Source organism: Arvicanthis niloticus, chromosome 7, assembly GCF_011762505.2.
Source record: "Arvicanthis niloticus isolate mArvNil1 chromosome 7, mArvNil1.pat.X, whole genome shotgun sequence".
Taxonomy (NCBI): domain Eukaryota; kingdom Metazoa; phylum Chordata; class Mammalia; order Rodentia; family Muridae; genus Arvicanthis; species Arvicanthis niloticus.
Window position 1 is genome coordinate 13085490 of NC_047664.1, and position 15612 is coordinate 13101101.

Here is a 15612-nt window from a genome sequence, read left to right on the forward strand (position 1 = left end):
ACAAACTAACCAAGACTTCTGCCAACTGACATCTCACAAAAAGACTGACATTTTCAAAGTAGCTCCTGATAGCTGTTTCATGAAAAAATTAATTCAATATGGCGTGACTTCAAAGTTACTTGCTAATCTGGATGACATACATGTGGAAGGGGGGCATAGGGGTGGGTACGCCTTTAATGCCAGTACTTGAGAGGCAGAGGTAGGTGGATCCCTGTGAGTTCCAGGATAGCCAAGGTGACATGGAGACCCTCTCTCAAAAGATAAACAAACAAAATACAAATGCTACATAGACCAAAGGATCTGTTAATATTATCAGAGTTCTAGGAACAAAGAAAAATTATTTGAAAATTATGCAGACAGAATGAGGTTTTACTTCTTGCGACTTACTCATTGTAAGCTGAGTTATAACACCATAGCAGTGGGGAACAAAGAGCTTCAGGGATTCTTCTGGGCAACACTGAAAATGCAGTATTATTAATAAGGTGTCATTTATTAAAGGAAATACTTAACAGTCATAAGCTAGGAAGCAGCACTATTTCCAGTGGCAAGAGCACTGTGCCTTAGTAACAAGTACTTATGAAATAGCCATACAACCATAACCCAAAGAGGCTGGAGAGGAACAAAGAATATTTGAAGCCAACCTAGGCTAAAAGAAGATACAGTATCTAAACAAAAATCAAAACACAACAAAACTTACCTTTACAGCAGCTCGGCACATGTCTGCCACCATGCGACCTGCAACTCTTGTTTCAAATATATGTGAAACAGCAAAGTTAAAGACCTTCTGAAGGGCCACCTATTGATACAGAAGAAATGAAAACACTCAGTCAGCATAATTCTTTAGAAATTAACCATCTTGTGAAACAGTAAAGAAAATAATACAATTCCAACAGTAACTAAGAAGTAAAATTTTAACCACTGATTGCATTCAGGTCTAAAACATAGTTTCTGTGGATGATAACTTAAAACACTTGAGGGGGCTGACAAAACAGCTGAGCAGGTAAAGGTAACTGTCACCTTTACATGAGTGTAAGCCTCAAAATTTGCATTGTAGAAGGAGAAAACAGACTGCCAAATGTAGTCTCCACATGCACAGTGGCACACACCCCGGATAGACAGACGAGAGAGAGGAGGAGGTAAGGGAGGAAAAGTTAAAAACAAAAATCATTTGGAGAGAAGGAGTTGATTTGAAATAGAAATGCTATCTACCATTACAGTAAGTGGAAGCCAAATTCAATGTAATCACCTCCAATAATTAATACAATAGAACAGAAAATTTTTTGGATATCTATTTCTTAAAATTTGTCATTCTCACAAGTATCAAGTATAAATTGCTCTATCTACTTTAAAGAGCTGAACCATGCCAAGTGTGGGGGCTTACATCTATAATCCCAGTCAGTGGGGAACTGAGACCTGGGAATCACTGCACACTGAGAGCATCCTGAGATACATAGCAAGTTCCTGGACAGCCTGAGTATAGATCCAAGACCTTGTCACAAAACCAAACCAAACTAAAACAAAACCCCAGAGACTTGAAGCAGTCTACTTAATTTCACGTCACAAAATCTTTTTTTTTTTTTTTTTTTTTGGTTTTTCGAGACAGGGTTTCTCTGTGTAGTCCTGGCTGTCCTGGAACTCACTCTGTAGACCAGGCTGGCCTCGAACTCAGAAATCCACCTGCCTCTGCCTCCCAAGTGCTGGGATTAAAGGCGTGCGCCACCACCTCCCGGCACGTCACAAAATCTTAATCTACATTGAAAGAATAGATTAACGAATATCAAAAATTAGAAACAAGACTTGTCTGCTAAGAGATGGGTTATGTTCACTTCCTTAGATTCTTTATAGTATTTATTTTTTGTTGCTGGGTTTTGGTTTTTCGTTTGTTTGCTGTTTGTTTTGGTTGGTTTGAGACAGTCCCGTGCAGCCTGGTTGGCTTGAGGATGACCCTGAACTCATGTATTTCCTACTTCCTCCTCTCAAATGCTAGGATAAGAGCTGGTGTACCAGCTCCTGTCTTTAATCTCAGCATTGGAGAGGCAGAGGCAGGCAGGTTGTTAAGTGCTAGGGCAGCCTGGTCTACAGAGTGGGCTCCAGGGCAACCAGAGCTACAGAGGGAGACCAGGTCTCAAAAACAAAACAAATGCTGGGACAACAGGTATGTATTACTATACCTGATTATACTCACATATTCTTATCAACCATTATACGTGGGTGTAGTTTAGATGAGTTTTTAATCAGGATGAACATATTAAATGTTGAAGGAAGGAGACAGATAGAAACAGTAATTTTAAAGACCATATACCTAGAGGCATGAGATGCTGTCAGGTAAATGGAAGTTTATGCCTTAGAAGGACATCATTTCTAATTCATCATAAAATTGTCCCACCAAGAATTTAATTTCTATTATGTGATACAAATTTTTCTAAAACTTCTCTCAATTTAATTAAAAAATTTAAAAATAAGGCCAATATCACGCAAGGTGACAGTCTCCTATGAGTACTTGAAAGGGAGGTGGGGATCCTCCTTCAGCACTCTTCTGTTTATAGACTTATTACATACTGTAATTCATTAACAGTGACCCCAAAGTCAGCAGTAACTCACACCTGCTCAAGCTTACCTAATGTAACTATTATTCAGCTAGCACAATTCTCTTATGCCTAGAAACACTAGAACTCATGCATTACACTTTAGTTTTAAATTGCAAAGTCACAAAAGCAAAGCTTGAAAATGCAAAGCATGTATCACTAAGCAGCTCACTTTAAAGGACATTTGTGTCTGCACATAATCTGTACAAGAGGGATGCATGACAATCAATAGACTCTTTTTACCCCTTTACATTGCAATGAGGACCAACAAGGTTTTTTTTAACCTTTTGTTGAGCATAAAGGATAAACTGGCTGATATTCAATGCAAAAACATCAATTTAAATAAAAAGATTGGAGTTATTTTTTGTAGTAGTGCTCTCTTACCATGAATATGTCTTTGGAACATTGTGTGAGGATCGTACTAAACGTAGAAGACAAGCCTAATTCAACCAGACTCTCCAAATGAGTCATTTTCTCTGTTTCTGTCTCTTCCCTTGTTTGCTCCAATGTGCTACTTTCTATTAGTCCAAAGCATCTGAACAACCCAAACAAAGCAAAGTTTAGGAACAAAAAAACTGGTGTCAGTCAGGTAAACTTCTATTGTTATTACTACTCAAAGACACATCTATTCAATTTTTTCATAACTCATATATAGACTGTCCTTTTTCTTCACAGTACCAACTTCAGCTTTGGGTAAAATCTAAATAAAAGGTTACAGCACTGTAACCAGTTTCAGATCCCCCACCCCAGATCTATCTGAGAAAAGATAGAACTGACTGTCCACAAACTTACCTGTCCATAAATTGTAACACAAAATCTTCAAATTCAGCTGTTGCCGAACAAAGTTCTTTTTCAATCTATAACATTGTAATGTGGGGAAAAAATTACAAATATGCTTAATTTCCCCTCTCTGAAGTAATGAAATTAAATTATAACCTAACAAGCAAATCCGATGCAAGTTTTTTCGTGTTTGATACTGTCATGAAGATCATAACCACATATATCAAGTCAGAGCCACTTCACTACTTTATCTGAACCAAGGCAACCAACTTTTGTTTTCAACTCCAGTTTTCAAAATGCTTCTAAAACTGTAAAAAACAGCACTGTACTACTTCATATCCAAATGATACAAGTAACACATGTGTACAAAACAAGAAAATGTCTGACAACCGCAGAACACTGCTTTCACAATGGAGGTAGGGTTAGACTGGTACTACTGGTGTCTAGGACAGCAGAAAAGTCCGCCACTAAATACTGCAGAGTGGAAGGTCCAATTTCCAGTACAGAGAATTACTTGGTTCAAAGGCATCACCGCTGAGACACTGTGTAAACCTTAGACTTACAGCCTCCAGCTTGGAACGTTTAACAATTAGGCTTCTTCACCCTCCCATATTTATTTGGCATGTTGGTTGTGTTTAGTTACAGGCTCTAACTTTAGCTTCAGTAGCATTCAGCTTGTGTGTGTGCATGTGCGCGCACGCATGCATGTGGATTTGACATACATGTGAGGTTGGAGGACAGGTTTACAGAGTCACTTCTTTCCTTCCATCTTTCCATGGAGTCTAGGGATCCACTTCACACCACTAGGCTTGCTCAGTAAGTACCTGTTCTGGCTGAGGTATCTCATTGGTCCCAGTACACAATTTGTGTCTGTAATTTCTAAGATAATTGGACATTTCTGATTTGTAGTGAGAGATTTAAGTGGTTTCCTTTTGGTAAAACTTCACTTACTCTATGCTTCTTAACAGTTCCATAAGAACCACAGAAACAAAGAAAACCCTTTGTATTAAATGCCACTGCTCCTGGAAAAGGTTATTTAGGCAGGCAATGATGGATGGAAAAACAAGGCAGCAGCACCTATGCTGAACAAACCTTGCAAACAAACACACTGAAATATACCAGCAGCTGTTCGGAGAAAGGCCTGTGCCTCCCATACTTCCTAGGCTGTGTGCTACAGCTATCTCACTGCCAAAGATGACATGGCTCCTAGTCATACAGGTAACTCCAGTCACAGCAGAACAATTATAGATTTATAAAAACAAAGTTACTTATTTGTGATGGGGACTGACCCTATATCCTCATGCATAATAGGCAAACACTGTACCACCTTTATGATTTTTAGCATTCAATTTTTGAGCCATGATAAATGATAGAGGTTTGCCTTGAACTACCTCATGACCCTCCTATGTCAGCTGCCAAGGCACTATGTATACACTATACCAGCTTCCCTGTTCTTTTAGTAATTGCACTTTCTGGAACGTATCCAAAGACTGTGTTTTGTTTTTTAAAAGAATTAAAGATTACTATGCATACAAGGAACTATCACATTTCAGTTAGGCCTTTCATAGCCAGAAAGCATTCTTACTTCTGTGAGGTCATGTCTTTCTTGCAGTACAGATGAACAGTCTACTAAAGGCACCAGAGTAGAAAATGTTCCTATAAACTGGAATGTGATCTATGGGAAGAGACAAAGGATTTTCAACATTAATTATGTAACTCCATTTCAACACAAGTTATACCAAAAACTAAGTAAAAATATTCAAATTATCTTAAGGGAAATCCCATAATGATCTTTCTGGATATTTTTCATTTAGAATTATTATTTTTGTCTATTTTGGGAGGGGAAGGGGGAAGAGGCAAAACTAACTCACACAAACCTGAAACTTATTATGCAGCCAAGTAGGAACCCAACTAATGGTGGCCTTCCTAGCTGGGCACCCCAGTGCTGTGATCGTGGAAGTCAGCCACTATATCTGACTCTAAAATTAAACAGTTAGGGCTCCTAATAATCAGCTAGTTGTTCCTTTAATAACTGTTATAGTAAAACTTATTCCCATTATATATTAAGTTTAAGCACATAGTTCTCCAATCTTCTGTCACAAAATTTACTTTTCCTTCCACCTGAAAATACAGCATTATAGGGAAATGTTAACCTGTCAGAGAACAGGAAAAAAAAAAAAAAAAAAAGACAGCAAAGGAGTAAGAGTAAGTCAGGAAAAATGTGTAGAAGTAGAAGCTGGAATTTTATATCCTGTAATTTTTCCATTGTTATTCACAGGGGAAGGAGATTTTGTCATTCTGAGACATAGTCTCACTATGTAGTTCAAGCTAGTCTCAAACTTTACTCAGTCTCACAAGTGCTTGGACTATAGGTGTCTGCCACTACGCCCAGCTTCTGTAACTTGTAAGTTTTTACCACACTTCCTTGGTTACCCATTGTACTGGCTGGTTTTGTGTCAACTTGACACAAGCTGGAGTTATCACAGAGAAAGGAGCTTCAGTTGAGGAAATGCCTCCATGAGATCCAGCTGTAAGGCATTTTCTTAATTAGTGATCAAGGTGGGAGGGCCAATTGTGGGTGGTGCCATCCCTATGCTGATAGTCTTGGGTTCTATAAGAGAGCAAGCTGAACAAGCCAGGGGAAGCAAGCCAGTAAGTAACATCCCTCCATGGCCTCTGCATCAGCTCCTGATCCTGACCTGCTTGAGTTCCAGTCCTGACTTTTTTTGATGATGAACAACAATGTGGAAGTGTAAGCTGAATAAACCCTGTCCCCCGCAACTTGCTTCTCGGTCATGATGTTTGTGCAGGAACGGAAACCCTGACTAAGACACTTATACAGATAAAGAAAAGGGCAAGAGATGACATCCTGAAAGGTTTGCTATGTCTAAGAAAATCTATAAATTTTAAAATATCAACAATAAACATACATAGGTTAAGGAAAATTACAAAGGAAGTTATTACATAAATCAATTGTGCACAAATCTTAACTTAAGCATTTCCAAATATAACACTATGCTATCATCTAAAGGTATCTAACTAAAAAGAAAAATTTATTTAAACAATAACAGCCACAAAACATAACCATCAGTATGCTTACCATGCATTTACTAAAGTCGTTTGGATCTACCCCAGGCAATGCTCTCATCAACAGAGGTAGCATGTGTGTTGGACCTTCAGGAAACCATTTGCTGCCTGATACCAAACTTCGGGCTACTCCAATTACACAATTTAAAGTAGCTGTGAGCTGGTGAGGTTCTGTTAATGTCTCTAAAGCAGGGTATGTTCTATAGTTTAAAACAGAGTACAGTTTCAGTGTTAAATATATCAAGTTCATAAAGTGCATTTTGACCTGAAAAACTATAGACAGCAGAATGCTGAGTGGAGATTTCCTACTAACACAGACTTATACAAACAAAGAAACAATACAGATACAATTGCACCCCTATCTGATCTTGACTCCATACAAACGCCAGTGAAAAAGAACATAAACATAGACTTTCACTGTTTCAGCCAACTTAGTTGGCAGCAAACTGAGCTAAGGAAGACAAGGTACAAATATTCTACGCAGTCCTGTTACAAACAAGTATCTTTTAGTCTTCTCTTTTTGGAGATAGGAGCTCCTGTAGCACAGGCTACGGATGACCTAGAGTTTCTGATCTTCTTACATCATCTTGTCCTAAAGTACTGGAGTTACAAGCTTGTACCATCATTTCTGCCACGTCAGGTTTTAGCTCTGGACATGCTAACGAAGAGCTCTACTAACTCAGCCACATCTCCCCACCTCATTTTTCCGAGACAGGGTCTCATTGAAACTTGAGGTCACTAAGGATCTTCCTGTCCTTACCTTTGCAGAGCTGTGCTTGCAAGCACCTAGCTTTTCAAATGGACACTAGGGTCTTTACTCACAACTTCCATTATTTCCCTCTGCAAATCTACTTAATACAGAAGAAGTATGTAAGCACTGATTTACACAGAAAGGGAAATAATAACAGTAGTATCATTTAATTCTTTTAGATTTATTTTGATTTTATGTGTACAGGTGTTTTGTTGAAATGTTATGCTTGTACAGCAGGTGTGTGCCTGTACCCATGGTGCCAGAAAAGAGCATTAAATCCCCTGGACTTGAAGTTACAAAGCTGAGCTTACCTTTCAAGCACGGGGGGTATTACTAACTCGGGTCTCATGAGTGCAAGGTTCTGCAGAGCCTGGGCTGCTTCTAGGCTACCAGTTTTGCTAAACATAGCCAAGAGGACAGGCTGAATAATGCACTGTACAAAGGCTGTAACGTCTTCGTCAGTAAGCTTATGGCTGTCAGGCACAGGAGTTAACCAGGAGGGCTTCTTGAATCTTTCACGATGTAATCTCCTAACAACACTGTTTGGCAACCGCTGAAGGAGTTTCATTAACTTGTTCTGGGAACAAGAAACAATAGGTTCAACATTCCTATAGGCTCTACTCAGGTTCAACTTTCCTATACAGATATTTACAGTTTTTCTCACACAAGAAAAAAAGAAAAAGAAACACTCTGAATACAAAGAATTTTATGTTTTTACTACACAGAACAGCACACTATAGCAGCTAACAAGAGTGACTTCTAAATTCCAGGATTGAAATTGTTTTGTTTTCCTTTAGACAGAGTCACACTATGTAGCACAGCCTGGTTCTGTGATCTTCCTGCCAGTCTCATGGCTGCTAAGACTACAGTCATATGACTCCCCACCTTGCCTTAAATTCATGTTTTAAAATAGTTTCTTGCCAGGTATGGTGTAATAACATTGTTCAGGAGACAAAGACACAGGGATTTCTAGTAATTTGAGGCCAACCTGGTCTGTATAGTGGATTCTGAGCTAGCCAGGGATACACAATGAGACCCTGTCTTAAAAGAGAAGGGAAGTGAAAGAAACTACCTTGCTACCAAATAAAAATTTCCAATATTTATTTTTTAAAATGACACCTAATCAGTCAATTAGAAGACAATACAAAGCTAAGATAGTGACAAGATAAAACTGAAGTGATGTGCCTATGCTTTTGTGGCATTATTTATTATTTTGTTGTCATTATTTTGTCACTAATAGCCATGTGGCATTATACACACACACACACACACACACACACACACACACACGTCTGTCAAACACACAGATTTGGGTCTAACCACTTACACATAACCAAAGCTTACATGACAGACAAGAATTCTAAGATAAGTAATTGTTAAATACGACTACATCTTTAAATCTTCAAATACTACAACACAAACTGAGCATACTTACCAGCCAACGCCCATTATTTGAAGGATGATAAAAAGATGTGATGCTGTTAAACAAACCAGCTAAATGTTTTTGAACTAATTTACTTGGTCCACCCTGTCCAGACAACCCCCCAAAAAAAGGAGAGAGAGAGAGAGAGAAAGAAACATTAGTATCTATATTATACTGTATATGAACTGATCAATAAGTCAAATCCTAGATATAGAAGTCTAATGTGGATCCCCTTTATCATAACAATTGTAACTGTAAACCACAGTCAAAACATAACCTTCTAGTGATCTTTGCACAAATCAGTTTAAAAACATTCCAATCAACACAAAAATAATTTACTTAATCCTAAATGAAGCTAAAAAGGTATCATTTTTCAATTTAGGGGAACACTAAACTTTATTGTTCTTAAGTAAAAAACAAGGATACTATAATTTAACATAAAGACTATCATCTTGGTATAATCAAGAATAATCAAGAATAACAACAGGGGCTGGTGAAATGACTCATGAGTAAAAACAACGGCCTCAAGCCTGACAGTGTTTGACCCATGACCCATGGGGTAGAAGGAGAGAACAGACTCCCCTATGCTGTTCTCTGACCATCCCGTGGGTAGAGTGGCTCCCATGTACAAGCACAATTAAAAAAAAAAAAGATGACAACATAAGCCATACAAAGCAGTCCTTAAAATGAATCATTAGCTCATTATATGAAACAAAAAGATTTACACAACACACACATTTTATGAGGCACATTCTAATTCAAAAAACATAATTTTATTTATTAATCTATTATTAAAACAATTAAAGAAAAAAGATTTAAAAAATTAGCATCCATCTAAAGGGCTATATAACATGGGCTCATATCCTCTAGTTTGACTCAAAATGATCTTTTAACAACAGCAAGGAAAACAAAATGTCAAATTATATTAAGAAAGGGTATACTGGCTCATACTTAAAATCCCAGGCAGGGGCAAGAAAATCTCTGCAAGTTAAGAGGCCAGGCTGATCTACATATTAAGTCCTAGGTTAATCAAGGCTATATAACCAGACCCTGTCTTAACCATCCACTCAAATCTCAAAAGAAAAAAAAAAAAAAAGCCTGTATTATTAATATGCCTTCCCACTCAAAAGTAGGCATAAATGAAGCTTATGTCTATGTTTCTCAATATAGAAACCCAAAGAGATCAAACTACTTAAGAAAACAAAATGATTCCACAACAACTCTTTAGGAGGAGCTAAGGTGGGAGGAGTAAAGTGAGGAAGAAGGGGAGGAAGGAAGAGAGAAGGAGCCAGGGGAGATGAGATGAGAGAGAGGCGAATACGGAGAAGGATGCGTCTCCGCCAGTCAAAGGTAGTTGATATATCTAGGTTAGGTATTGGGTCACACTTCTGATTGTATGGGCATCCTGTTATTGATAATTACCAAATATATAAAGCCCAAATAATCTAAGCATTAGAATCTCATCTGTACCGAGCCCGTGCAGTTGTTGGGATAGTCTGGACAATGCCCAGCCTTGCAGAGACAGCGTAGAAGTTAGACTGGCAGACCCCTCTCCCACACTGTCTCATGGGTGGCAGGGCTGGTGTTTCTGGTGCCCACGTGGCATCTGGCCATGCAACATGGTGGCTGAGCTAGGCAAAGACGCTGCAGCTTAGATAGTCGGATTTGCCGGCGGCCACTTTCTAAATAATTACTACAACACAACTCACTATCACAATTTTCAAAATTCCGATAGAATAATTAGAATAACTGATTTTTTAAAAATTATACTCCAACATTACAAAAAGAAGTGGCTAATAAGATGTGAGTGGGAAAAGAGAGCAAATTAACTCAAGGCTGACATTGCCCAATTTAGTGAAACCTCCATAATATGCATTAAAATACTCTTTTCTCCTTGAATACAAGAAAAAACAGAAGTTCTATGTAACTGTGGGAGAATTTCAACTCTCACTGTATTCTGTATGAATATTCTGTCTTTTCCACAAAAACCTTACCAAACATAGATTAACAATTCAAAGAGGTAAGAAATATTAAATCCTATAATTTTAATATAAAGCTGCTCTAACAGTATTTATATTTCAAAAGTGACACTGAAAACCATATGGAAATTACTAAGTAATGGATTATTACAAATCTGAGATATGGATACAAAACATCAGAAAATAGCTGAATCTTGTCAATCCCCAGCAAAGATGTAGGTAAAAGGGAAGGGAAGATAGGGGATGGGCAGGAAGAATGGGGAAGGAAAGGGATGGAGAAGAGGAGCAAAGAAAGGGGAGAGGTAAAGAGAGAAGAGGAGAGACATAGAAAGAAGAGAAGAATAATCAAGTGACCAACCAAGCTATTAGCATGGGCTTGGATCAAAGGGTTAAAAAAATTTACATGTATTTTATAAAACACATAATTAACTACAAACCATCATTGCGGTGATCCATATTACAGCATGTCCTATATCATAAGCATTTGTTAAAAATCTTGGGACTAACACTTGACTGCTTCCCACTGGGAGGTTCAGGCTTCTCAGAATTCTTGTAAATATCTTTTAAAGCAAAACAAAATAGGAATAAAAATAGGAAACAAAATAGAATAAAAAGCTTCATAAGTACCACAAGTCCTTAAATAGCTAAGTGGATGTTAGGTATTAGTCTTAAACACACCTTCATTTTCCCCTTATGTAAGTCTAAGCAAAACTATCAGTGTCTAGTAATTTGCTTTATTCCTTAGAAAGTAGATGTATTGTATGACACTTTGAGGTCGAAGGCAACAGATATGAAGCAGCTGAGTCCATGTACTCAAACAATGAAATATTTATAGTTCAGCATAAAGGAAAACAATGAAGCGTATGCAGCTAAGAATGAGTCTCTGAGCACACGCATCACTGTCCTGTGTTCTCATTCTATGCCAAAACTCTAGACAGCAGCAGTTTTAATATAAGCAGCCAGCAGACCACTCGCCTTTCAAACCTTAAAGCTGACCTGAAGTCCTCCCTAAGTCTTGGTATGTTACCCAGCATGTAATAACTGTATTTAAATGTAATTAAATTTATACTTTAAAGCTATCACTACTGATAGGGTCCCAAATGAAGGTGACGGGCTGCTTCTGTTCCTTAGTTTTTAAAAGTTAACTACAGTGGAGAAGAACAAAAGCAAAGACAGCAAGGACTTCTGTTGATTACCAGTACTGTTCTAATGTCAATTTCCACCTCCTGCACGGCTTTTCAAGAGACTTCTAATACCGCTGAAATGATTCATCTCTGGAGACATTCTAGATCACTAAGGGGAAGGGGAGCAGGTAACACTCTAGAATGCAATCAAATTTAATACAGAAAGCTCTTTGGAAGGAATGAACTCATGGTATTCTTAATGATTTATTTACTACTTTCTAAATTATTTACTCTTAAAATTATACTTCAGGTCCTCCAAATGCAAGACATGTATAACATTTGACCTAAGAGTTACCAAATAATGTTAGTTATCAGGACTATGATACACACATATTCAAATGTTCTAATTACCTTTGGTACATATGGATCCCAATCTATGTATCCTATATTATCTGTAGCCAATCGAGCAAAGAGATTTACTAATTGCTGAAAGTAAACAAAAACAAAATAATGTTAAGCTGATGTTGTTGTTTTAAAATGTTAGTTATAATCCTTATTCTGTTGTTTATTTTTTTGAGATGATTCTTATTATGTGCCAAAATGGTCCTGAACTTATGATACTCTTGCCTCAGCCTCCCAAGTGTTGGGGAGTATGCGTGTGTGCAATCATACCCAGCTCCTCATTTGTCCCCTTCAGCAATCACTACAACAATGAATACAGTTTTTGACTTTTAAAACTTCAAAATTTATGATCTGTTTCATGCCACCCACTTAAAATCAATTGTAACCAAAATACTCCTCAAAGGGGGAAAAAAATCACAAAGCATTATGTACAATGAAAGTTGAAAGGAATATTTATATATCTCCATCAAATATCCAATAGCACCTGTAATGAATACAATTAAAACAAATAGCAATCATGTACTTTATAATTCACGCTTGTCTACTTGTTAGAAAATAGTAAGATGAAAGAAATTAACTGGACCTGGAGAGATGGCTACATGGCTAGGAGCCCACAATGTGCTTGCAGAGGACCCAACTCAACTATTAGCCATATCTGGTGACTCAAAAATACCTGTATCAAAAAGCCCCACTGCTGTTCTACCTGTGACAAGGGCTATGCTTATCCTCAAAGCTTCAAGTGTCCAGTTCAGTCACCAGCCTAACTCTTCCTCCAGTTCTTTTATGTCTCCTCATGTTTCTGAAACCATCATGATGTTCCTATAGATTGAGCCAGAACTGCTAACACATGTAGCTAGCTACCAGGAAGTGCACCTAGGTGGGGGTGTTTCAGAGATAACCATTTCCAAGGCTCAGGATAAGTACTTTGTGGTGGTAAAAGCCAGGCCTTACCCACAGCCTGGTGCTGAACCAAAAGGACATGCTCTTTGGTGGTTGGGCAGAGGTGGAAACAGGCACCTGACACCTGCACCCCATCCTCAATACACTAAGTACTGCGAAAACAAAACACCACAAACGCATAGCTCCAGCTCTAGGGGATGTGATGCCTCTGGCTTCCTCAGGCACTAGGACCTACCCACCTGCTCACCAACAGACAGACCCACAGGTATGCACACATGTGCATGCACACACACTTATAAAAATCTTTTTTAAAAAGGAATGAACTGGGCTGGAGAGATGGCTCAGTGGTTAAGAGCACTGATTGCTCTATAAGAGGTCCTGACTTCAACTCCCAGCAGCCACATGGTGGCTCACAATTATCTGCAATGGGATCCGTTGCCCTCTTCTAGTGTGTCTGAAGACAGCTACAGTGTACTCATATAAATAAAAAAAAATAATAAATCTTTTTTTAAAAGAGAATTAATTGTAACGTTACTATTAGAAATTCTAAAACAACAGGAGTTAGTTATTAAATGATCTATATATTTATCTCCAAATTTAAAATTAAAGAAGGGGGAAAAATAGAATACTTACCCCCTCCCACTGTGGGAGATTTTGCACTGAAACCCAAAGGCCAATTAATTCATCAAACCAAAGTCTGAAGAAGAAAAGTGTTGTTATGAATAGCAAGTAATTACAGAAAGTGGTTCAAAGCCAGATAGTCTTTGTACTTCTAAATATATTATTCTTACTGATAACTACACAACCTAGGAAAAATAATACTGAAAGTTTCAAACTTATGGAACACAGGAATACTTTTTTGTCTAAGTGTTCTTTCTTGTTTATTTGTGCTGTTAAGTGTAATCTCACTTACTGTTTTGAATTGTTACATAGTTATTGTCCACTCTTACTCAACAACCCTAACAACTTTCTCCCTTACATCCTTTGCCTTTCTCCTTTTCTGACCTTTTTCCATTATAGTTGTTTTTATTTCTTTTCTCTTCTGATATCTTAAAGCCATCATTTCATCGGTTTGTCATGTAAGTGTTACTTTCTTTACAATCATATGCTCAGCGCTTTAGCCTTCACACTTGGATTATAATAAAAAGGATCAATAAGTTGGACATTTTTAGCTTCTTGCTAGTTATTGGTATTGCCATTATTTCTTGCTGTATCCTAGAGTATGTCAAATATGCACACTTACTTAAAACCTTTATGATGCAGTTCTGGAGGAAGGGAGGTAGGAAGAAACATTTCAAAATAACTGATGGCCTTTTGCATTGTTACATCAAAAGGACACATTAGAGGCCGCCATTCTTCTAACATTTCTGCTGTTGCATCTGCTGGAAAATATCTAATAAAAAAGAAAAGGTTTCCATGTATCTGACTATTGAATTAAAAACCCCACAATACTTATGCACGATTGACAAAAGGAAAAGGCCTAGAGAATTAGCACCACTTGCCCAGTACACATGGGACCTGGGTTTGTTCTCCAACAGCAAAAGACAATGCGCCTCATAAGAAGGGAATATTTCATATGATATCACACTAGAAATGTCAAGGTTTCCATAATAAAAACATACTTTTACAAAGATATAATAAATAAACTCCCACACACACTTAGAAGAAAGTAAACTTTTTTTTTTTAATCTAGCAGACATTCAGAAGATACTTTGAGGTTGAGAAAACACTGTTACTTAAGTTGCCCTCAAAGTTCAGCAACTGAAAAATTCTTAATAAAACTCAAGTCCATGTAGAGGATAAATATTCAGTAAAAATAAGAAAGAAGCATCAGCCCAGGAATTTCCGGGATGAGTCCATAGGTCCCTCACGGGACCACAGGTACTTCTTTATACTTGAGGGAAATGAGAAGACCTGTGTGTTCTAAGGCTCTGACATTCTACAATTCTGCAAAAAGGTCAGGCGCATCCCTGTGATTTAGAAAACTTAACACACACACACACACACACACACACACACACACACACACTGAAGGTAAATGATTTAAAGAAGTCACATGTACAAACTGCTGAATGCATCTGAAAAGGTATAAAGCGGGGTCTGCATACCTATAATCCTAGCACGCAAGGTGGAGTGAGGAGTTCAAAGCCAACATGGCAACTTGAGACCCCGTTTCAACCTCTCAATCAATCAATATGAGGTATAAAGTACTGTATCTGAGAATTCTGTATTCTTCCCAAAGGAATCAACGTATAGGTTTGACCTATACAGCATATTATTAACCTATCACACTTTGAAAAACTTTTGTTAGCTTAAAAGCATACTTAATTTAAAAATTAATTTATAAAGTTACATTGCTAGTAACACTTCTGTTAAGTTCATCATACATTTTCAAACAGAAGTACCACCAGTGAATTATGTTCTACCTTCAAGAACCTTATAGATCAAAGTCCCCTTCCCAATATCTGAGTCAGTTCTTAGCAAAGTAATACCGATGAAAAACTCCATCCTCTCTCTGCCTTTTATACATGTACCCTGTGCAGATGCCCCCTCCCTCCTACACACATGCACAGGCATCCAC

At 37.8% G+C, this 15612-nt stretch overlaps 1 protein-coding gene across 2 annotated transcripts in view; it reads right to left on the minus strand.

Moving 5' to 3' along the window:
- The window catches only part of Psme4 (proteasome activator subunit 4), a 108938-nt gene that overhangs the window by 57565 nt on the left and 35761 nt on the right, over positions 1 to 15612 (minus strand). For both annotated transcript variants that reach the window (XM_034508332.2, XM_076937958.1), the window contains 12 exons: positions 14275 to 14424; positions 13665 to 13728; positions 12141 to 12215; positions 11043 to 11165; positions 8639 to 8731; positions 7515 to 7780; positions 6466 to 6652; positions 4951 to 5040; positions 3378 to 3442; positions 2970 to 3120; positions 698 to 796; positions 388 to 457 (listed from right to left, as the gene is read on the minus strand). In XM_034508332.2, coding sequence (XP_034364223.1) covers positions 388 to 457; positions 698 to 796; positions 2970 to 3120; positions 3378 to 3442; positions 4951 to 5040; positions 6466 to 6652; positions 7515 to 7780; positions 8639 to 8731; positions 11043 to 11165; positions 12141 to 12215; positions 13665 to 13728; positions 14275 to 14424 — 1433 coding nt within the window. The remainder of the gene's footprint in view (positions 1 to 387; positions 458 to 697; positions 797 to 2969; positions 3121 to 3377; positions 3443 to 4950; positions 5041 to 6465; positions 6653 to 7514; positions 7781 to 8638; positions 8732 to 11042; positions 11166 to 12140; positions 12216 to 13664; positions 13729 to 14274; positions 14425 to 15612) is intronic.